We start from the raw sequence: 21,570 nt of genomic DNA, 5'->3' as shown, positions 1-21,570 counted from the left end.
CTAAAATTTTAAAAACACTAAAATAACATTAAAATTAAACATTAAAACAAAACAAAAAAGTAGAATAAAAGAGCAAACAAGTGTAATGTAAAAAGAAAATGTTGCAATAATAATAGTTTTTTTAAACTTTCCTTTTTTACTTCATTGCTAAATCCATCCATCTATTTTCTACCGTTTGTCCCTTTCGGGGTCACAGGGGGTGTTGGAGCCTATCCCAGCTTCAAACGGGCGGAAGGCGGGGTACACCCTGGACAAGTCGCCATCTCATCACAGGGCCAACACAGATAGACAGACAACATTCACACTGACATTCACACACTAGGGCCAATTTAGGGTTGTCAATCAACCTATCCTCAGGTGCATGTCTTTGGAGGTGGGAGGAAGCCGACCCGGAGGGAACGGGCAGAACATGCAAACTCCTCACAGAAAGATCCTGGGATTGAACTCAGGACCTTCATATTGTGAGGCACATGCACTAACCCTTGTGCCACCCTGCTGCCCCTTCATTGCTAAATGAATAATAAAAACGTATAATCGACGGTAGATCTGAAGTGGCTCTCCAGATTTAAGCGTTGAAAGCAAAAATAATATATATTGATGTATAACTTTTTTTTTTTTTTTACTCTTTTATGAATTAGGGCCTTTTGGATCTCAGAGACATTTAGTCAGATTTTTTTTAAACTGTAATTGTTAAAAAAAAAAAAAAAAAAGAATCAAAAGCAAGGTTGTCATGATTTTTTAAATTTTATTTATGTAAGGTTCCAAGTACTTCACATCAAATATTCCATTTTGAAAATGTTGCATATTTTGTGTTACTGCCTTAAAAAAAAACAGGAGTTTCTTTGAAAAAAAAAAAGGCATTAAACATACAAAAAACTAAAACATTTACTACACTTTAATAACTGAGACCCTGTGGAGCCCCGAGACCTTTGTCATTCACCAAAATTGAGGGGTTACAATAAATATTGTATAGGTTTTGAAAATCAAAAATATCAAAATGGCCCCAGCATGCTTTATTTTTTCTAAGGAAAAAGTTTGGACACTCCTGCATTATATAGTACGATAAATATAAAGGTTGTGGTGGTAGAAAAGATTGCAATGGTGAAACAACCAAAAAATCAAAACAACATTCAGGATAATGTAAAAAAATGTTTTTATCATTTTACAATGAATATGTGATCATTTCACAACGACATGGTGGCATGTTCTCACTCCTCTCTTTACTATTGCATTGAAACATGACAACGCATGCCTTTTCTCCATTATAGTCCTGTAAAATAGAGTTCAGCCTCTCACAACGGCTTCTTCTTCAGTCCAAAAATGGCGATTAATAGTAGAATCTCCACAAAGGCAGGCAGCACACTAGAAGAGACAATAGATGAAGATGAAGTGACAGGAACATATTAAAATGGAGGTGTCCAAAGGCGGCCCAAGGGCCATTTTTGGGCTGCAATTTATTTCATAGGTAGGTCCTTAGCATATTTTGAATTTTACGAATAATTAATTAATTAGTTATTGCATTAATTTACTTTGTCACTTACTGTATGTTCAACCTTTGCTCAAATAGCTGTGCATATATTGACCTACATTGGATTGGTTGCAGCATATTTGATGTACAAAATGTATAAAAGTGGCTTTTATGCAGCCATATGTTGAAAAGGTTTGAACAGCCCTATATTATTGTTTCGCTTGTATTACAGATCGACGGTTATAGTTTTTTTTAGGGCCGATACCGATTATTAGCCAACAACTGATATTTGGAGCAGATATTCATTTGCAGTAAAAATTTATTAAACATAAATAGTATGTGTAATCTAAGCAAACAGCTAGACAATGCCATCCATCCATTTTCTACTGCTTGTCCCTTTTTTGGGGTCGCAGGGGGTGCCGGAGCCTATCTCAGCTGCATTCGGGCGTAAGGCGGGGTACACCCTGGACAAGTCGCCACCTCATCGCAGGGCCAACACAGATAGACAGACAACATTCACACTCACATTCACACACTAGGGCCAATTTAGTGTTGCCAATCAACCTATCCCCAGGTGCATGTCTTTGGAGGTGGGAGGAAGCCGGCAGTCACGGGGAGAACATGCAAACTCCACACAGAAAGATCCCGAGCCCGGGATGAACTCACGGCCTTCGTATTGTGAGGCACATGCACTAACCCCACCGTGCTGCCCGCTAGACAATGCTTTAATTTATTTTTACACTATTTTTTAGGAAACATCAGACCAGTAGCGACATAATGTTTTATGCAGCGCTAATGTTGTGGTTCATTTAGCAGCAAAAAACATCAAGATATCCACAAACACTTTTATTACGTGTATCTAAGAGGAGCATTAAAGGTCTACTGAAACCCACTACTACGACCACGCGTCTGATAGTTTATATATCAATGATGAAATCTTAACATTTCAACACATGCCAATACGGCCGGGTTAACTTATAGAGTGCAATTATAAATTTCCCGCAAAATATCTGGCTGAAAACTTCTCGGTATGATGACGTTTGCGCGTGACGTCACTGGTTGAAGCAGACATTTTGGAATAGCACGGTGGCCAGCTTAAGTCGTCTGTTTTCACCACATAATTCCACAGTATTCTGGACATCTGTGTTGGTGAATCTTTTGCAATTTGTTTAATGGACAATGAAGACAGCAAAGAAGAAAGCTGTAGGTGGGATCGGTGTATTAGCGGCTGGCTGCAGCAACACAACCAGGAGGACTTTGAGTCGGATAGCAGACGCGCTATCCGACGCTAGCCGCCGACCGCACCGATGATCGGGTGAAGTCCTTTGTCGCGCCGTCGATCGCTGGAACGCAGGTGAGCACGGGTCGTGATGAGCAGATGAGGGCTGGCGTAGGTGGAGAGCTAGTGTTTTTAGCATAGCTCTGTGAGGTCCCGTAGCTAAGTTAGCTTCAATGGCGTCGTTAGCAACAGCATTGCTAGGCTTCGCCAGGCTGGACAGCATTAACCGTGTGGTTACAGGTCCAGGGTTTGGTTCGGTGTCTCCTGATAGTAGAAGTAATAATAGTATTGTTGATCTTCTGTCTATCCTTCCAGTCAGGGGCATGTTTCTTCTGTTTCTATCCGCAGTTAAGCACGATGCTATCACGTTAGCTCCGAAGCTAAAGTGTTTCGCCGATGTTTTGTCGTGGAGATAAAAGTCACTGTGAATGTCCATTTCGCGTTCTCAACTCTCATTTTCAAGAGGATATAGTATCCGAGGTGGTTTAAAATACAAATCCGTGATCCACAATAGAAAAAGGAGAAAGTGTGGAATCCAATGAGCCCTTTTACCTAAGTTACGGTCAGAGCGAAAAAAGATACACCCTGGCGTCCTGCAGTGCACTCTAATCCTTCACTGTCACTTTCCTCATCCACAAATCTTTCATCCTCGCTCAAATTAATGGGGTAATCGTCGCTTTCTCGGTCCGAATCGCTCTCGCTGCTGGTGTAAACAATGTGCAGATGTGAGGAGCTCTTCAACCTGTGACGTCATGCTACTTCCGGTACAGGCAAGGCTTTTTTTTATCAGCGACCAAAAGTTGCGAACTTTAACGTCGATGTTTTCTACTAAATCCTTTCAGCAAAAATGTGGCAATATTGCGAAATGATCAAGTATGACACATAGAATGGATCTGCTATCCCTGTTTCAATAAGAAAATCTCATTTTAGTAGGCCTTTAACATTTGCATTTCAAAATATAATGATATTTTATTTGTCAAGATATTTACACAAAGTTAGAATTTTTGGCAGAGATATATTTTCTGTCGTCTACATGTCCATCCACCTCTGTCGCGTTATTTGATTGTATCACGGAACATGAAACTGTGCGCTTCTATGATGAGCCCACGCTACGAGCAGACGGCAGAGGCTTGTTTAACAACTCTATTACTGGAGTAATAAATAATAAATATAAATGGGTTAGCGCTTTTCTACCTTCAAGGTACTCAAAGCGCTTTGACAGTATTTCCACATTCACCCATTCACACACTGATGGCGGGAGCTGCCATGCAAGGCGCTAACCAGCACCCATCAGGAGCAAGGGTGAAGTGTCTTGCCCAAGGACACAACGGACGTGACTAGGATGGTAGAAGGTGGGGATTGAACCCCAGTAACCAGCAACCCTCCGATTGCTGGCACGGCCACTCTACCAACTTCGCCACGCCGCCCCTAGCAAAAACAAACAAAAAAACAAACAAAACGGGACCGGGAAGACGCCAGGAAAGAAGGACAAAAACTGGATTTTCCGGCAATTTTTTTGTTTTGTTTTGACAGGTAAGCAAAAGAGACGTACTATAGGCGCTCAGCATAGCAGAAGGAAGAGAAATGAAGGGGGGGGTGGCCACATGAACGCAGCTGAGCAGACCAGGGAAGAATTACCACAATAACTCAAATAAATTCCCCGTCAGATATCCGACAATGAGAGTAACTTTTTTTTCCTAAACAAATTAGTGGTTATTACTATCTAATTCACTAATTATTATTATTTTGAAATACTAAATACTGTCATCATATGTGTATGCACTGTATCATTATCTGTATCTGCTGATGTAGTCCAATTGTAGTCGTAAAAAAAATAAAAGAAAAAAAATGCAGATACCGATGAAGAAAGGCTGATACTGATATATGGCGCCGATAAATCAGTCGATCTGTAGTTTAAATGATCACTTTAGGAGAAGAGACAAACATGTACCAACCTGCAGGGGAAGAAAATAACCCAATAAGTCCAGCATTCCCACTTGTCAAACACAAAATACGACAAGGAGACGGATGCGCTGCAGTGGACAGCCAGTGCTGGGTCATATATATGTCAGGAAAAAAATAACAAACTGTGTACAAAAAAAAAACATTTGGAAAACTAACCTGCAGAAGGCAAGAATCCACCAGTAGATGGCACACTCCCACCGCTCGAATAGAAAGAATAGCAGAGCCACTGTGCCGCTGGCATGGCCTCCTGTAGCTATTGCAGGAGTCATGGAATTATAGCTGGAGATTAATTAATGCCCCTATTCGACTAACCACAGTCTTTGCAACTAAAGTTGCATGGTCTGTGGCTGTAGACAACCTCCTGATAACTCCACAAGAATTGAAGTATCATGAGTGGTCAGCATCGAAGCTGTTGATTATTTGAACAATCTTTTGATTAGTTTGTTCGATTAATCGAGTGATCGGACAGAACACACTTTATAGACTAAATGCGTATTTTGGGGAAACATTGTTTAAATAAACAAATGTTCGACATGCCATAAAATACATTCTTTTTTCAAACAAATTCACATACCAACATTGAAAGTGCGCTTTTAACATTTGTGCATTAATAAATGAATTTTAAAAAATCTGAACACTGCACACACGCACCAACACTCTCATGCGTGCTGTATTTAAAAAGGGGTGTGAATCTTTGGTAACTAACCCTAACCCTAATACCACGTCACCTTAGCCGCGCTCACCTTTCAGAGCACAGCTATTACTTCCTGGCACTAAACCTGCAGGGTTCTCTATATTTCCATTTTCACACTTAGCACTATTTTGTTAAACTTTATTAAGCATGTTTTTACATATTGCTTATTTTTTCACCAACATTTTAAGAGATTATTGTTAAAGGAGCCATATGTAATCATTTTGTGTCAAGTCATCAATAAATGGCCCTGATATGTCAAAAGGCATATCATATGTCAAAAGGCAATCATGTTCTTTTCGAATACCTCTACAACCGATAACAGTAGTTCAGCCGGGATATGCTCATTTCAAAATTAGATTTACAGTCCGAAAATCTTGTTATTGTTTTTCATTTGGATGTCCCGCCCTCTGTCGTTTGACCAATTAGATAGTCTGTGAGTGTGTTAGGCACTGCCATCTTTGTCTAGCTACTGCCACTCGTAAAGTTACTAAACATGTCAGACCTCAGTAAATCTAAAAGGCCTTGTTTCGATTCCCAATTTATTCATGACAAAGCCAGGAACAAAACAAGGATTTGTATCGGGGATGCCTTTGAAAGATGGAGACAATTGAAGGCGGAGAAGATTTTTTCATCTGACACCAAACTTGCTAATTTCCTCCTTGATAGGTAAGTAAGGCATTTACGTTTTCTTATTACTTGTAATAAATGGAAATTGACAATTTGTATGTAAACTATATTGTCCAATACAGTCTATGATATTGTCTAACAAAGCTAGTATGTTCGTGCAACGAATGCTTAGCATGCTAGCCCGGTCAATGACACATGGACATATAGGCTAACGGGGGAAATATACTGTATGCCCGTATGTCGATGTGTCATCGAACTGACAGGGCAAAGTATCTTTTCGACAAATAAAACCTATGTGAATATGGTGGGCTGACCATATTCTGAAATCCCAAAAAGAGGACACATATATGCGTGGCAAGGCGGGCAGCACGCCAAAGCCGGGGCTAGGTGAAAATTTGCAAATGATACTTGAACTTGCTTTATAAATAATATATTTATTTAAATAAAGCATTTTTTCTCCTATGTTGACAGCAGTGTTGGCGCTATGAAATTTCAAAATGGGGTCCAATGGACCCCATCAAGTCATAAAAATGGGTTCCCACAGTAAATTTTTGGGGTCCCACTTTTTTGTAAGCGTTTTGAAAACAAATGATAAACGTATGCATTATCCTGTTGTATCTCACAATCTACATTGTGTTTTGGAAAAAGGTTGTCATAAATGTTACTTAATTCATTAAAAGAAATAATAAAAAAAGAAGACAAATTTGTATGCATATGTAAATTTATTCAGTTATAAACATTCATTCACTTTCTTCTTTCCTTCATGGATCTGAACTTTAGCACTGCTGGTAGTTTTTTCTATGTTTTTATTTAATAAGTTGTAGGTGTATTTATTTCAGTGTAAAAGTGTAAAAAGTGTTTTGCTTCGGTCATGAAATGATGATAATGGTGTGCCAGGGCATACATACATTTTATATTTAATGCTTAAATCCCTGGAGTCTACATCAACTTCAGATCTATTCCTCATTTCAAAATGTTTTAGTTTTTTTTATATTGTTTTTTTGTTTGTTTATTTTCCGCCCTTTTTTGTCAAACAAAACTATGATTTTTTTTTATGGCAAACACACAAAATATTCAAAATCTTCCACCAAAAATATTTTTCAATGTGAAATATTTGCTGTGACGTAATCGGAACCTTAGATAGGTCAATAATTCATAATAACATTGATTTTGATTCAATATTATGTTTTGAGCAATGACTGTTTGAAAGAAAAAAAAACAGCTTTGTTTTATTAGTCAACATTGCAACTTTTTCTAAATTACATTTCCCCTTTAACCTTTTTTATTTCACTTTTGTTATGTTTTTGTTTATTTTAATAGTATTTTTGGAATGTGCCGTGGGCCTTTAAAACATTAGCTGTGGGTCGCAAATGGTAAAAAAAATATATATATCTGCGTCCTTTATGATTTCAATGCGTTAAAAAGACACAAAAAGTGCGTTAACGCCAACACTGCTTGACCGTATAACAAAATAAGTCACACTTATATTCTGTAACATTCACAGTTTTGGAAAAAAGTGCAGAGGCAGAAATATTCAAAGCAACCTCTAAATTAAAATTTCCCCTCTGGGATTAATAAAGTATTTCTGATTCTGATTCTATATATATATATATATATATATATATATATATATATATATATATATATATATATATATATATATATATATATATATATATATATATATATATATATATATAGGTGGGGGGGTAGGGGGTAGCAGGGGGTGTATATTGTAGCGTCCCGGAAGAGTTAGTGCTGCAAGGGGTTCTGGGTATTTGTTCTGTTGTGTTTATGTTGTGTTAGGGTGCGGATGTTCTCCCGAAATGTGTTTGTCATTCTTGTTTGGTGTGGGTTCACAGTGTGGCGCATATTTGTAACAGTGTTAAAGTTGTTTATACGGACACCCTCAGTGTGACCTGTATGGCTGTTGAGCAAGTATGCGTTGCATTCACTTGTGTGTGTGAAAAGCCGTAGATATTACAAACCCCGTTTCCATATGAGTTGGGAAATTGTGTTAGATGTAAATATAAACGGAATACAATGATTTGCAAATCATTTTCAACCCATATTCAGTTGAATATGCTACAAAGACTACATATTTGATGTTCAAACTGATAAAAAAAAAATGTTGTGCAAATAATCATTAACTTTAGAATTTGATGCCAGCAACACGTGACAAAGAAGTTGGGAAAGGTGGCAATAAATACTGATAAAGTTGAGGAATGCTCATCAAACACTTATTTGGAACATCCCACAGGTGAACAGGCAAATTGGGAACAGGTGGGTGCCATGATTGGGTATAAAAGTAGATTCCATGAAATGCTCAGTCATTCACAAACAAGGATGGGGCGAGGGTCACCACTTTGTCAACAAATGCGTGAGCAAATTGTTGAACAGTTTAAGAAAAACCTTTCTCAACCAGCTATTGCAAGGAATTTAGGGATTTCACCATCTACGGTCCATAATATCATCAAAGGGTTCAGAGAATCTGGAGAAATCACTGCACGTAAGCAGCTAAGCCCGTGACCGTCGATCCCTCAGGCTGTACTGCATCAACAAGCGACATCAGTGTGTAAAGGATATCACCACATGGGCTCAGGAACACTTCAGAAACCCACTGTCAGTAACTACAGTTGGTCGCTACATCTCTAAGTGCAAGTTAAAACTCTCCTATGCAAGGCGAAAACCGTTTATCAACAACACCCAGAAACGCCGTCGGTTTCGCTGGGCCTGAGCTCATCTAAGATGGAATGATACAAAGTGGGAAAGTGTTCTGTGGTCTGACGAGTGCACATTTCAAATTGTTTTGGGAAACTGTGGTCCTCGTGTCCTCCGGACCAAAGAGGAAAAGAACCATCCGGATTGTTATAGGCGCAAAGTTGAAAAGCCAGCATCTGTGATGGTATGGGGGTGTATTAGTGCCCAAGGCATGGGTAATTTACACATCTGTGAAGGCGCCCTTAATGCTGAAAGGTACATACAGGTTTTGGAGCAACATATGTTGCCATCTAAGCAACGTTACCATGGACGCCCCTGCTTATTTCAGCAAGACAATGCCAAGCCACGTGTTACGTCAACGTGGCTTCATAGTAAAAGAGTGCGGGTACTAGACTGGCCTGCCTGTAGTCCAGACCTGTCTCCCATTGAAAATGTGTGGCGCATTATGAAGCCTAAAATACCACAACGGAGTATGACTGTTGAACAACTTAAGCTGTACATCAAGCAAGAATGGGAAAGAATTCCACCTGAGAAGCTTAAAAAATGTGTCTCCTCAGTTCCCAAACGTTTACTGAGTGTTGTTAAAAGGAAAGGCCATGTAACACAGTGGTAAACATGCCCTTTTCCCAACTACTTTGTCACGTGTTACAGCCATGAAATTCTAAGTTAATTATTATTTGCAAAAAAAAAAAAGTTTATGAGTTTGAACATCAAATATCTTGTCTTTGTAGTGCATTCAATTGAATATGGGTTGAAAAGGATTTGCAAATCATTGTATTCTGTTTATATTTACATCTAACACAATTTCCCAACTCATATGGAAACGGGGTTTGTATGTGATTGGGCCGGCACGCAAAGGCAGTGACTTTAAGGTTTATGGCGCTCTGTACTTCTCCCTACGTCCGTGTACTCAGCGGCCTTTTAAAAAGTCATAAATTTTACTTTTTGAAACCGATACCGATAATTTCCGATATTACATTTTAAAGCATTTATCGGCCAATAATATCGGCAGTCCGATATTATCGGACATCTCTAATAATTATTGATATTGACTGATATAAAACACTTCAATTTTCAACCATACCCCCCAGTCCTATACCGTATAGTTGAAAAATCATCATAAAGGATACACAAGAGGCCTTGGCTGCTGTTGAACATTGACACTCCCGAGAAGAAGCCAACTAGCTCGATAGCGAACAATGCAAGAGTGACTGACAGTGCCACCACCAACCTGAAAGACACACAAAACACCCACAATTAGTGTATGAAGTGCCATTTGTGTGAGTATTCTATGTATTATTTACTTGGAATCTTCACTATTGTATTGCTCTTGCGTGAACTCCAGAGGCAGGCAGGCCTTCACGTTATTTTCCTTAGAAACATAAAAGAGCACACATCAATCATAACAGTCAACCTTTAATGACAATTAATGACAAAAGAGCCATATATTACTCACCCTCGTCCAAAAGATAGTGATGACTATAACAAGGTGAGCAATGATGGTCAGGAACCGTGCAGGAATGAGGCTACTAATCGCCGACATGCTAATTCGCAGTTATAAGAAATTAAATTGACAATACAAATATTTTTTTCCCGCTACAAAATGTAAACAAAGTTCAACGAGGTTTTTTTTGGTGCACACTTATCAGTAGCGTCAATGCAAACGCAAAACACGATTACAAAAAATTTGTAATGGACTTATATTAATATTTTCGATTAAATCCACGTTGATAACAACACACGTAACAATTGCACATTAAAACGAATCATGAAGGCTTAATTTAACACACTTATCGCCACCGACGGTTGCTACAACAACACCGAAGCCGGTACTTTTTTATTGGTATCCGGAAGGAAACAACAACGACGTTTAAAAGTTCCGATAAGACAACAATCGTTTACACACGGAATGTGTGACTTTACAACTAATTTAATGGATGTAAGTTAATATTTTAGATCAAATTCGCCTTGGTAAACAACACATTAAAAACGAATTACTACGGCTTAATTTTAACATACCACAACAACAGCAGAGCCGGTGCGTTCTTGCTTGACATCCGGGTAAAAACAACAACAACAACGTGTGACAGTTCCGAACATACACTACGCTGCTATGTCCTGGCAAAACAAGAAACCAGGCAAATGAATATTTGTGTCGTTTTTATATAAATTGTAAGAGTTAAAGAAATAATAACACCGCGAACACATATTAAATATATAGCTGTGGTAAAAAATAAAAAATAAAAAACTAATAATAACAATTATCATAATACTCCTGCCCTATTATTTCCCATATTTCCTTTCTCCACGGCATACATCCTGCGGTTGCTACAAAAACAGTGGAGCCTCAACATTATTATGCTCCAGGCAAAAAAAAAAATCTACATAAATGTTGATTTATGAAAGTAAGGCCTACATTTTCTAATTGGCTTAATGGGTTACAATTATCAATCAAATCTTGGAGAATGATTAAGAGTACAAAAGCCCTTAAATCGATATCTCTGTTAAAAACATTTAAAGTGGTTGAGGTAGCCCTTTTTGTCTTTTAAAAAATATATTTCTTAGTATTATTACTCTCTGTTTTTGCTTTTGTTTATTTCCTTGATGTTGAAAGCGCCTTGAATTGTGTGTGAATTATAAATACGTGTGTGTTGTTCAATAAAAAAATTAAAAAATTAAAAAATAAAAATAAAAACGGTGCGTTCTTAAATAGTATCCGGGTAAAAACAACAACGTTTAAAATGTTCTCTCCAGACATTACAATGCTGCCATCTAGTGGAAAAATTAGAAACTAGGCTACCGAATATTTGTGTCGTTTTTTTAAAGGAAGAATAAAATAAAATAAAAAATGTATTTTGCTTTTTTAAATATTCCAATACAACATGATGATAGCAATATTGATTAAAAAAATAATCATAATACCCCTGCGCTATTATTTCACATATTTCCTTTCTCCACTGCATACATCCTGCGTGTAGGCTAACAGTAGCACGTTAGTAAGCAGTCTGCCGGCCTACGTGGGTATAAATCGGGTTTAAAGGTCTGAAATAGCAGCTTTGCCTTGGTTTTGGCATGGCAGACACTGAATTAAAAACCTTTACATCCCTCATGGACGCCTTGCTTCGTATCAGCGTGAGTATAACACACTTACATGCAGATTTACGCATGAAATGCCCGATTATTTCTGAATTATGGAATTCCATAGCATTGTTTTTTTTAGCTAACTGAATTTTTTTATTGGATGAAATGTGACATAAAGCTATTTTAATGTAAACCAGGATAGATAGAGGGGGATTTTCAAGGCATGTCGAGCTGATGGATGTTGTCATGGGAACGGGATGCTGCGTTAAGATGAAAGATGAACCTAAAACACTGTAGATAGGTAATATTCATCCATGTTTTTGTGATGGCGTGGTCATGTTTTTGCGCTTCCAGTCCAACATGAAGAGCATGGAGCAGGAGCTGCGGTGCCCCGTGTGTGACGACACGGTGAAGCAACCCATCCTGCTGCCCTGCCAGCACAGTGTGTGTTTGCTGTGCGCCGCCGACGTCTTGGTACAGAGAGGCTACCCTCCTCCTGACCTGCCCCCGGAGCCGCAATCGCCCGCCTCTACGCCCAACAGTCGCTCCCCGCGGCAGCCCCGCAGACCCACGACCAGGACACCGGACCACCTGGACCGCCTGCTTAGAACCGGTAGGGATGAAGACTGCGCATGACAATAAATGATATCAATTTGTCCGACGATAGAGCTTTTAACACCGTCGTCATAGTGCGATAATGCATGTACTAGCAACTAATTTGACAGTGACAAGCGAATGACCCAGCGGCTAATGTCCCTCCACAGTGCAAAGCCACTTCTTACACGTACCATTATCACTGGGGGATGAGAATTAGCTAACCATGCCACACCACACACGTAGGAGGAAACAATAAACCATGAGAACCGCTGAGCTAGGGCGTTTGAATGTCAACAGAGGTGGGCAGATCGATACAAATATCGACAGCAATGATACCAAGTAGAGTATCAGTATGTGGTCGGTGCTACAGTGAAAACTTGATATGTTCAACTATCAAAACTGTTTTTTGTCATGTTGTTTATTGTTTGCAAAGTCAGTAAAGAAGTCCCTGGACACAGGAGGGCTTTACGGGCACAACAAATATTGAAGTCAGAACCAATAGTAGGAAATATTTTAAATATTAAATTCTATTGTTAGACCGTCATCCCAGGTTTTTGTCTGATTATAACTGTGATCAAAAATGTAATAATTTAATGATTTTGAAAATGTTGTATTTTTAACCCTTTTAACGGTTTTAACAGCCTTTGTAATCTGTTTTGAAATAACTCATTTGCCAAATCATATATTGTGGTATATGTCGTTATAGCAAGAAGGTGCAATATGTATTGCAATATAGGTATTAGGGAATATCGGCCAATCCTACGTGTATGTAGTCATTAGTTAAGTGTAAATACTAAATACAAATGTTTTATCATGCCTCCGAGTCGTAAAAAAAAAAGTTGCTGAGTGTGGAGGTCTTGCACCTCCGGGTTCTTCGGACCACCAAGGTCGGACATGACAGGCTTGACGGTTTTGTGATTTGGTTTATTTTGCAATAAACTTATTGCTCTGCTTTTCAGCAATCGCCTCTCGTAACAGTCTCGCTCTTCGGGTTGCTTTTCAGCCATCCGCTCTCGTCTCCGTCTCCGTTTCCGTCTCGCTCTCGCTCGTGCTCGGGTTTTCTCTTCACCATCAACAACTCCAACTTCTCCAACCTCTTCCTTCCCGGCTGCTGCCCTTTTATAGAGTGACAGATGATCAGATAAACGCGCCCAGGTGGGCCATTACGCACCTGTCGCCGATCTCGAAGCCGGCCCCGGCACACCCCGCCTCGCTGCAGGTCCGCAGGCCACGCCCCCTCACACTGAGCTACAAACAATTATATGTCAATTTGAATAACAGCAATTGTGTTTGGATGTTGTTCCAAACTTAATTAGTTGATGTATAATTATCATTTTAACTGACGCCAGTGATAAATGTGGACCGCTACAGAAAGATATGACGCTATCTTTTAAAATGTTTCTTTATATTTGGTGCTATCTACAATCCTTTGTGAGTCAATACAAATAAGTGCTAACAACATACATGTAACTTTAACTGTAATATTTACAAAGTGCCCGCAAAGCATGCTGGGTACTCCAGAGACAACACCCCTCGATGCAACAATATAGCGAGATATTCTGTGCAATGACGTGTGCATTATCTTCAAAATCAGCGCACATTTACATGGAGGCCGGGACACATCATGATGTGTTTATTTTATGTTAATCAACCTGTACGTGTAGGTGTACTTACTGTAAAAACACAAGTCAAAGATCCTTTATACAACAGAAGCGCTCTACTGTTTTTAAGAACTTACTGTAAAAAACAAGAGTTAAAGATTCTCTATATGACAGGAGCGCTGTTGTTTTCAAGGGTTGTACTACAAAAAGCACGAGTCAAAAATATTTTATATGACAGGAGTGCTCTCCTGTTTTTTTGTGCTTATTGCGAAAACATGAGTCAAAGATCCTTTATATGACAGGAGTACTGCTGTTTTCAATGTTGTACAACAAAAAGAGGAGTCAAAGATCCTATAATTAAAGGCCTACTGAAATAATTTTTTTTTATTTAAACGGGGATAGCAGATCTATTCTATGTGTCATATTGTGCGATATTGCCATATTTTTGCTGAAAGGATTTAGTATAGAACAACGACGATAAAGATTGCAACTTTTGGTATCTGATAAAAAAAAGGCTTGCCCCTACCGGAAGTAGCGTGACGTAGTCAGTTGAACATATACGCAAAGTTCCCTATTGTTTACAATGATGGCCGCATGAAGTGAGAGAGATTCGGACCGAGAAAGCGACAATTTCCCCATTAATTTGAGCGAGGATGAAAGATTTGTGGATGAGTAAAGTGCAAGTGAAGGACTAGTGGGGAGTTGAAGCTATTCAGATAGGGAAGATGCTGTGAGAGCCGGGGGTGACCTGATATTCAGCTGGGAATGACTACAACAGTAAATAAACACAAGACGTATATATACTCTATTAGCCACAACACAACCAGGCTTATATTTAATATGCCACAAATTAATCCTGCATAAAAACACCTGCGTGTTTGTTACGCTAGCTCCTAGCTCCTCTGCTAGCTCCTAGCTCCATAGAACACGCCAATACAATTCAAACACCTGATCAACACACACAATCACTCAGCCCAAAAGACCGTTCACCTAACCCAAGGTTCATAAAGCCTATATATTTTAAAAAAGTTACGTACGTGACGCGCACATACGGTCAAGCGATCAAATGTTTAGCAGCCAAGGCTGCATACTCACGGTACCTGATATTCAGCTGGGAATGACTACAACAGTAAATAAACACAAGACATATATATACTCTATTAGCCACAACACAACCAGGCTTATATTTAATATGCCACAAATTAATCCTGCATAAAAACACCTGCGTGTTTGTTACGCTAGCTCCTAGCTCCTCTGCTAGCTCCTAGCTCCATAGAACACGCCAATACAATTCAAACACCTGATCAACACACACAATCACTCAGCCCAAAAGACCGTTCACCTAACCCAAGGTTCATAAAGCTTATATATTTTTAAAAAGTTACGTACGTGACGCGCACATACGGTCAAGCTATCAAATGTTTAGCAGCCAAGGCTGCATACTCACGGTACCTGATATTCAGCTGGGAATGACTACAACAGTAAATAAACACAAGACATATATATACTCTATTAGCCACAACACAACCAGGCTTATATTTAATATGCCACAAATTAATCCTGCATAAAAACACCTGCGTGTTTGTTATGCTAGCTCCTAGCTCCTCTGCTAGCTCCTAGCTCCATAGAACACGCCAATACAATTCAAACACCTGATCAACACACACAATCACTCAGCCCAAAAGACCGTTCACCTAACCCAAGGTTCATAAAGCTTATATATTTTAAAAAAGTTACGTACATACGCAAAAAAAAGTTGCGCACATACAGTCAAGCGATCAAATGTTTAGAAGCCAAAGCTGCATACTCACAGTAGCACGTCTGCGTCTTTGTCATCCAAATCAAAGTAATCCTGGTAAGAGTCTGTGTTGTCCCAGTTCTCTACAGGCGTCTGTGTATCGAAGTCAAAAGTCCTCCTGGTTAGAGTCTCTGTTATCCGAGTTCTTCCATCTTGACTGCATCTTTCGGGAATGTAAACAAAGAAGCGCCGGCTGTGTACTGTTGTTGCTGACTACGTTCGAAAAATACGTCCATTTCGCACCGACAACTTTCTTCTTTGCTTGCTCAGCTTCCTTCTCCATAATGCAATGAACATGATTGCAACAGATTCACGAACACAGATGTCCAGAATACTGTGGAATTATGAAATGAAAGCAGAGCTTTTTCGTATTGGCTTCAATGTGGAAGGCATACCCGTGTTCGCCGGGCTACGTCACGCACATACGTCATCCTCAGAGGCGTTTCGAACCGGAAGTTTGGCGGCAAATTTAAAATGTCACTTTATAAGTTAACCCGGCCGTATTGGCATGTGTTATAATGTTAAGATTTCATCATTGATATATAAACTATCAGACTGCGTGGTCGGTAGTAGTGGGTTTCAGTAGGCCTTTAATTAACAGGAGTGTTGCTGTTTTGAGGGTTGTACTACAAAAGCACAAGTCAAAGATCCTTTAAATGACAGGAGCGCTCTACTGTTTTTAAGTACTTTTTGTAAAAACACGAGTCAAAGATGCGTTATATGACAGGAGCGCTGTTGTTTTCAGGGTTGTACTACAAAAACAGGAATCAAAGAACCTTTAATTGACAGGAGCGTTGCTGTTTTTAGGGCTGCACTCCAAAAGCACAAGTCAAAGATCCTCTATAAAACAGGAGCGCTCTACTGTTTTTAAAAATACTTACAGCAAAGACACCAGTCAAAGATCCTCTAAGTGATAGAACCGTCGCTGTTTTTAGGGTGGTACTACAAAAGCACGAGTCAAAGATATTTTATATGACAGGAGCGCGCTCCTGTTCCAAAGTGCTTAAAGTAAAAACATGAGTCAAAGATCTTTTATATGACAGGAGCGCTATTGTTTTCAATGTTGTACTACAACAGCACGAGTCAAATATCCTTTATATGACAGGAGCGCTCTACGGATTTTAAGTACTTTTTGTCAAAACACGAGTCAAAGACGCTTTATATGACAGGAGCGCTTCTGTTTTCAGGGTTGTACTACAAAAACAGGAATCAAAGATCTTTTAATTGACAGGAGTGTTGCTGTTTTTAGGGCTGTACTCCAAAAGCACAAGTCAAAGATCCTCTATAAAACAGGAGCGCTCTACTGTTTTTAAAAATACTTACAGCAAAAACACCCGTCAAAGATCCTCTAAGTGATAGAAGCGTCGCTGTTTTTAGGGTGGTACTACAAAAGCACGAGTCAATAATATTTTATATGACAGGAGCGCTCTCCTGTTTTTAAGTGCTTTTTGTAAAAACAGAAGTCAAAGATCCTTTATATGACAGGAGGGCTCCACAGTTTTTAAGTACTTTTTGTAAAATCATGAGTCAAAGATCCTTTATATGACAGGAGCAATGCTGTTTTTAGGGTGGTATTGCAAAAAGCGGAATCAGAGATCCTGTAATTGACAGGAGCGTTGCTTTTTTAGAGTTATACTACAAAAGCTTGCTTCAAAGATCCTCTACATGACAGGAGTGCTCTACGGTTTTTAAGTACTCACTGCAAAAAAACACCAGTCAACGATCATTTATATAACAGGAGCGCTGCTGTTTTTAGGGTAGTACGCCAAAAAAAAGGAGTCAAAGATCCTCTATTTGACAAGAGCGCTTTACTGTTTTTAAGTACTTCTGCAGAAACACAAGTCAAAGATCCTTTATTTGACAGGGGCGCTGCTGTGTTTAGGGTTTTACGACAAAAACAGTCGTCAAAGATCCCCAATATGACAGAAGCGCTGTACTGTGAGTCAAAGATCCTTTACAGAACAAGAAGTACTTTGCAAGGTCTTTATTTATATAGCACCATTTTAAAACAGCCACTACAGCCCCGAAGAGCTATACACAAAAAAAACACAGAAAGGTAAAAAAAAAAAAAATAGATTGATGCTTGTCGATAAATGCTACACTTACATTTTCTCATGTACTCCAAATCATTATTAAAGTGAAACAATTAGTTTGCTATATTTAGCTATATTCAAACACAGTGTTACTGTTTAAACTGTGTGTAATGTGGCCCAAAATATGGAATTTACTTGATAGATAAAAACTCTGCCTTGTTTTTAATAGGGGTGTAAAAAAAAAAGATTTTCGAATGAATCGCGATTCCTTGTAATAACGAAAGCCGACTGCATGTAAGTAACTATATATATACAGTATGTACAAAACCCAAAACCAGTGAAGTTGGCCCATTGTGTAATTCGTAAATAAAAACAGAATACAATGATTTGCAAATCCTTTTCAACTTATATTCAATTGAATAGACTGCAAAGACAAGATACTTTACATTCGAACTGAGAAATGTAATTTTATTTTGCAAATAATCATTAACTTAGAATTTAATGGCAGCAACACATTGCAAAAAAGTTGGCACAGGACCATTTTTACCACTGTGTTACATGGCCTTTCCTTTTAACAACACTCAGTAAACTTTTGGGAACTGAGGAGACCAATTTTTGAAGCTTTTCAGGAGGAATTCTTTCCAAATCTTTCTGATATACAGCTTAAGTTGTTCAACAGTCCGGGGTCTCCGTTGTTGTATTTTAGGCTTCATAATGCACTACACATTTTCAATGGGAGACAGGTCTGGACTACAGGCAGGCCAGTCTAGTACTCTAGTACTATTTTATTATGAAGCCACGCTGTTGTAACACATGGCTTGGCATTGTCTTGCTGAAATAAGCAGGGGCGTCCATGGTAACGTTGCTTGGATGGCAACATATGTTGCTCCAAAACCTGTATGTACCTTTCAGCATTAATGGTGCCTTCACAGATGTTTAAGTTACCCATGCCTTGGGCACTAATACACCCCCATACCATCACAGATGCTGTCTTTTCAACTTTGCGCCTATAACAATCCGGATGGTTCTTTTCCTCTTTGGTCCAGAGGACACGACGTCCGCAGTTTCCAAAAACAATTTGAAATGTGGACTCGTCAGACCACAGAACACTTTTCCACTTTGCATCAGTCCATATTAGATGAGCTCGGGCCCAGCGAAGCCAGCGGCGTTTCTGGGTGTTGTTGAAAAATGGCTTTGGCTTTGCATAGTAGAGTTCTAACTTGCACTTACAGATGTAGTGACAAACTGTAGTTACTGACAGTGGTTTTCTGAAGTGTTCCTGAGCCCATGTGGTGATATCCTTTACACACTGATGTTGCTTTTTGATGCAGTATCGTCTGAGAGATTGAAGGTCCGTAATATCATCGCTTACGTGCAGGGATTTCTCCAGATTCTCTGAACCTTTTGATGATATTACAGACCGTAGATGGTGAAATCCCTAAATTATTTGCAATAGCTCGTTGAGAAATGTTGTTCTTAAAATGTTGGACAATTTGCTCACGCATTTGTTCACAAAGTGGTGACCCTCGCCCCATCCTTGTTTGCGAATGACTGAGCATTTCATGGAAGCTGCTTTTATACCCAATCATGGCACCCGCCTGTTCCCAATTAGCCTGTTCACCTGTGGGATGTTCCAAATAAGTGTTTGATGAGCATTCCTCAACTTTCTCAGTCTATTTTGCCACTTGTGCCAGCTTTTTTGAAACATGTTGCAGGCATCAAATTCTTAATGAGCTAATATATGCAAAAAATAACAAAGTTTACCAGTTCGAACGTTAAGTATCTTGTCTTTGCAGTCTATTGAATTGAATATAGGTTGAAAATGATTTGCAAATCATTGTATTCTGTTTTTATTTACGATGTGCCAACTTCACTGTTTTGGGTTTTGTATATATTGATGTGTGTGTGTGTGTGTGTGTGTGTGTGTGTACATATTATATTAATATGATGTATATATAATAGATATAATGGATATATAAATAATATAATTGTATATTAAGAGTATGTGAAAGTTTTGTAATCAATCAGAAATATCTAGCAGCTAAAATGCATAAGATAAGTGTGGAAAGAGTGTTTTATATTTTTCCCATCATGCACTCTAATGGATTTAAATGGCTGTAATTTGGAATTGTTTTTATGTTGTTTGGATGTTTTTTCACGATATCCACAATGAGCAGGTTGTGTTATTTATGACCATGTGTGTTGATTTTTATATGAGTTGCATTGTTATTGTTTTATTTTTTGCAACCTTGACTAGGGCAGGTTGTTGGGATTATGTCATATAAGTAAATGCTGTGCTATCATTTCATAGCACTTTCAAGAATCACTGATCTGTTTTACTCACATTGTCCATTAGATGGCAGCAAATATGTGGCATTCAGAGACTGCCTGGCATTTAAGATTAATTTGAAAGCACTCCGCGGTGCGACACTTTGTTGAACTCATGACATCTCGCTGGCCAAATTGGAGGGGCCGTAGTTTGGACACCCCTGCCTTACTTGTATTTGACTTTATTAAATGCTTGGGTAGAATTGTATTAAACAAAACCAGTTTTCTTTTAAGTAATATAGAAATGTATCACATCTGTTTATTTACTTTATGGAGGAATGTAGTTAATCAAAGAACTGGCACCTAATGTTATTAAAATGTATTGATTTTGAATCCAGAATCATTTTGAATCGAATCATTAGCCCCAGGAATCGAATCAAACCGATTCAAAGCCAAAGATTCACAGCCCTAGTTTTTAATGAATACTTGGGCCTACTATGCTACTGTATTTTAATATTGGTCATTATGGTGGTACTTGGAGTAAAAAGTTTTACAACCACTGAGCTAATTATTTCCTGCTTCTAATTACCGCCCCCTCCTCTTCGAGCATTATGTAAATAAACTCATGCCTGTGTAACAGTAGCTGTTCTGCGTTGTGTCTTTTGTAGTGAGGCACACACAGGAGTTGACTCGTGGAGGATTTATTCACCTTTTTTTGATAGAAACAAAAAGAACAGTCCACAGTACACAGGATTTCTCTCCACTACAGAAAAAAGAAAGAAATAATTCACACTCAGGTGCGACGCCAAATCACCCCCCAGGGAAACAAAAAGTTATGTAACAGAAAATAATAGAGTGGAACCTATTTACAATTAGAGACACTTTTGGGGAAGTTCACGACAGAAAATGATGTGAATAAATGACCAAAAATAAAATAAAATAAAATTTAGCTCGGCTACATCTGTACAGTAAAAATACTTTCTCTTCACCCCCAAAAGCTTGCAGCACATACCCGGGGCGAAGACGGAAGGACACCGCCCCGCCCCCGATGCTGTTCCCATGTCCTTCCTGTCAGGAGGACGTGCAGCTGGGCGAGCGAGGCCTGGCGGATTGCCCCCGTAACCTCACTCTGGAGCGTGTGGTAGAAAGGTAAAGACACGTTCTTCTGCTCGGAAGTCTCCGCCTTCACGTTTGTCCACCGCCGTCCTGCAGGTACAGGCACACGTTGAGCCTCGGCAGCGTCGCCATCGCGTGCGCTTTCTGCAAGCCCCCGCAGTCCCTGGAGGCCACGAAAGGCTGCGCCGACTGCAAGGCTAACTTCTGCAACGGGTGTTTCAAACTCTACCACCCCTGGGGGACGCCGCGAGCCCAGCACGAGCACATTCTCCCCACCCACAACTTTCGCCCAAAGGTTCGTTTCCTTCTCTCCCGCCGCCGT

At 39.2% G+C, this 21,570-nt stretch overlaps 2 protein-coding genes across 6 annotated transcripts in view; one reads left to right on the top strand and one right to left on the bottom strand.

The window, feature by feature from the left end:
- Positions 1-764: 764 nt before the first annotated feature.
- Positions 765-10,808, bottom strand: tmem107l (transmembrane protein 107 like). Of its 4 annotated transcripts, none has more exons than XM_062028899.1 (6): positions 10,774-10,808; positions 10,211-10,298; positions 10,059-10,126; positions 9,885-9,985; positions 4,869-4,965; positions 765-1,362 (listed from the first exon to the last, which is right to left on the bottom strand). In XM_062028899.1, the coding sequence occupies exons 2-6, from the start codon at positions 10,295-10,297 to the stop codon at positions 1,293-1,295; spliced, it is 423 nt and encodes a 140-aa protein (XP_061884883.1). In that variant the 5' UTR covers position 10,298; positions 10,774-10,808; the 3' UTR covers positions 765-1,292. The 4 variants fall into 4 exon arrangements, with proteins under 4 accessions (XP_061884883.1, XP_061884882.1, XP_061884881.1 ...); XM_062028898.1 differs by lacking the exon at positions 10,774-10,808 and adding an exon at positions 10,545-10,764; XM_062028897.1 differs by lacking the exons at positions 4,869-4,965; positions 10,774-10,808 and adding an exon at positions 4,703-4,799 and having other exon boundaries at positions 10,211-10,762.
- A 930-nt stretch (positions 10,809-11,738) lies between these two features.
- Positions 11,739-21,570, top strand: part of trim46a (tripartite motif containing 46a) — a 30,608-nt gene continuing 20,776 nt past the window's right edge. For both annotated transcript variants that reach the window (XM_062029947.1, XM_062029946.1), the window contains exons 1-4: positions 11,739-11,886; positions 12,190-12,448; positions 21,131-21,281; positions 21,345-21,543. In XM_062029947.1, coding sequence (XP_061885931.1) covers positions 11,827-11,886; positions 12,190-12,448; positions 21,131-21,281; positions 21,345-21,543 — 669 coding nt within the window. In that variant the 5' untranslated portion in view covers positions 11,739-11,826. The remainder of the gene's footprint in view (positions 11,887-12,189; positions 12,449-21,130; positions 21,282-21,344; positions 21,544-21,570) is intronic.

The sequence above is a fragment of the Entelurus aequoreus genome, linkage group LG20 (genome assembly GCF_033978785.1).
Source record: "Entelurus aequoreus isolate RoL-2023_Sb linkage group LG20, RoL_Eaeq_v1.1, whole genome shotgun sequence".
NCBI classification, from domain to species: domain Eukaryota; kingdom Metazoa; phylum Chordata; class Actinopteri; order Syngnathiformes; family Syngnathidae; genus Entelurus; species Entelurus aequoreus.
This window is presented reverse-complemented; position numbering and strand designations above follow the sequence as displayed.

What these genes read in the sequence shown, in the direction of transcription:
- tmem107l (XM_062028899.1), bottom strand. Translation starts at nt 10,297, where the DNA reads ATGTCGGCGATTAGTAGCCTCATTCCTGCACGGTTCCTGACCATCATT. An exon ending in TCACTATCTTTTGGACGAGG is followed by an intron (nt 10,127 to 10,210) that starts GTGAGTAATATA and finishes TATGTTTCTAAG; the next exon opens with GAAAATAACGTGAAGGCCTG. An exon ending in CAGCAGCCAAGGCCTCTTGT is followed by an intron (nt 4,966 to 9,884) that starts GTATCCTTTATG and finishes CTCCTGCAATAG; the next exon opens with CTACAGGAGGCCATGCCAGC.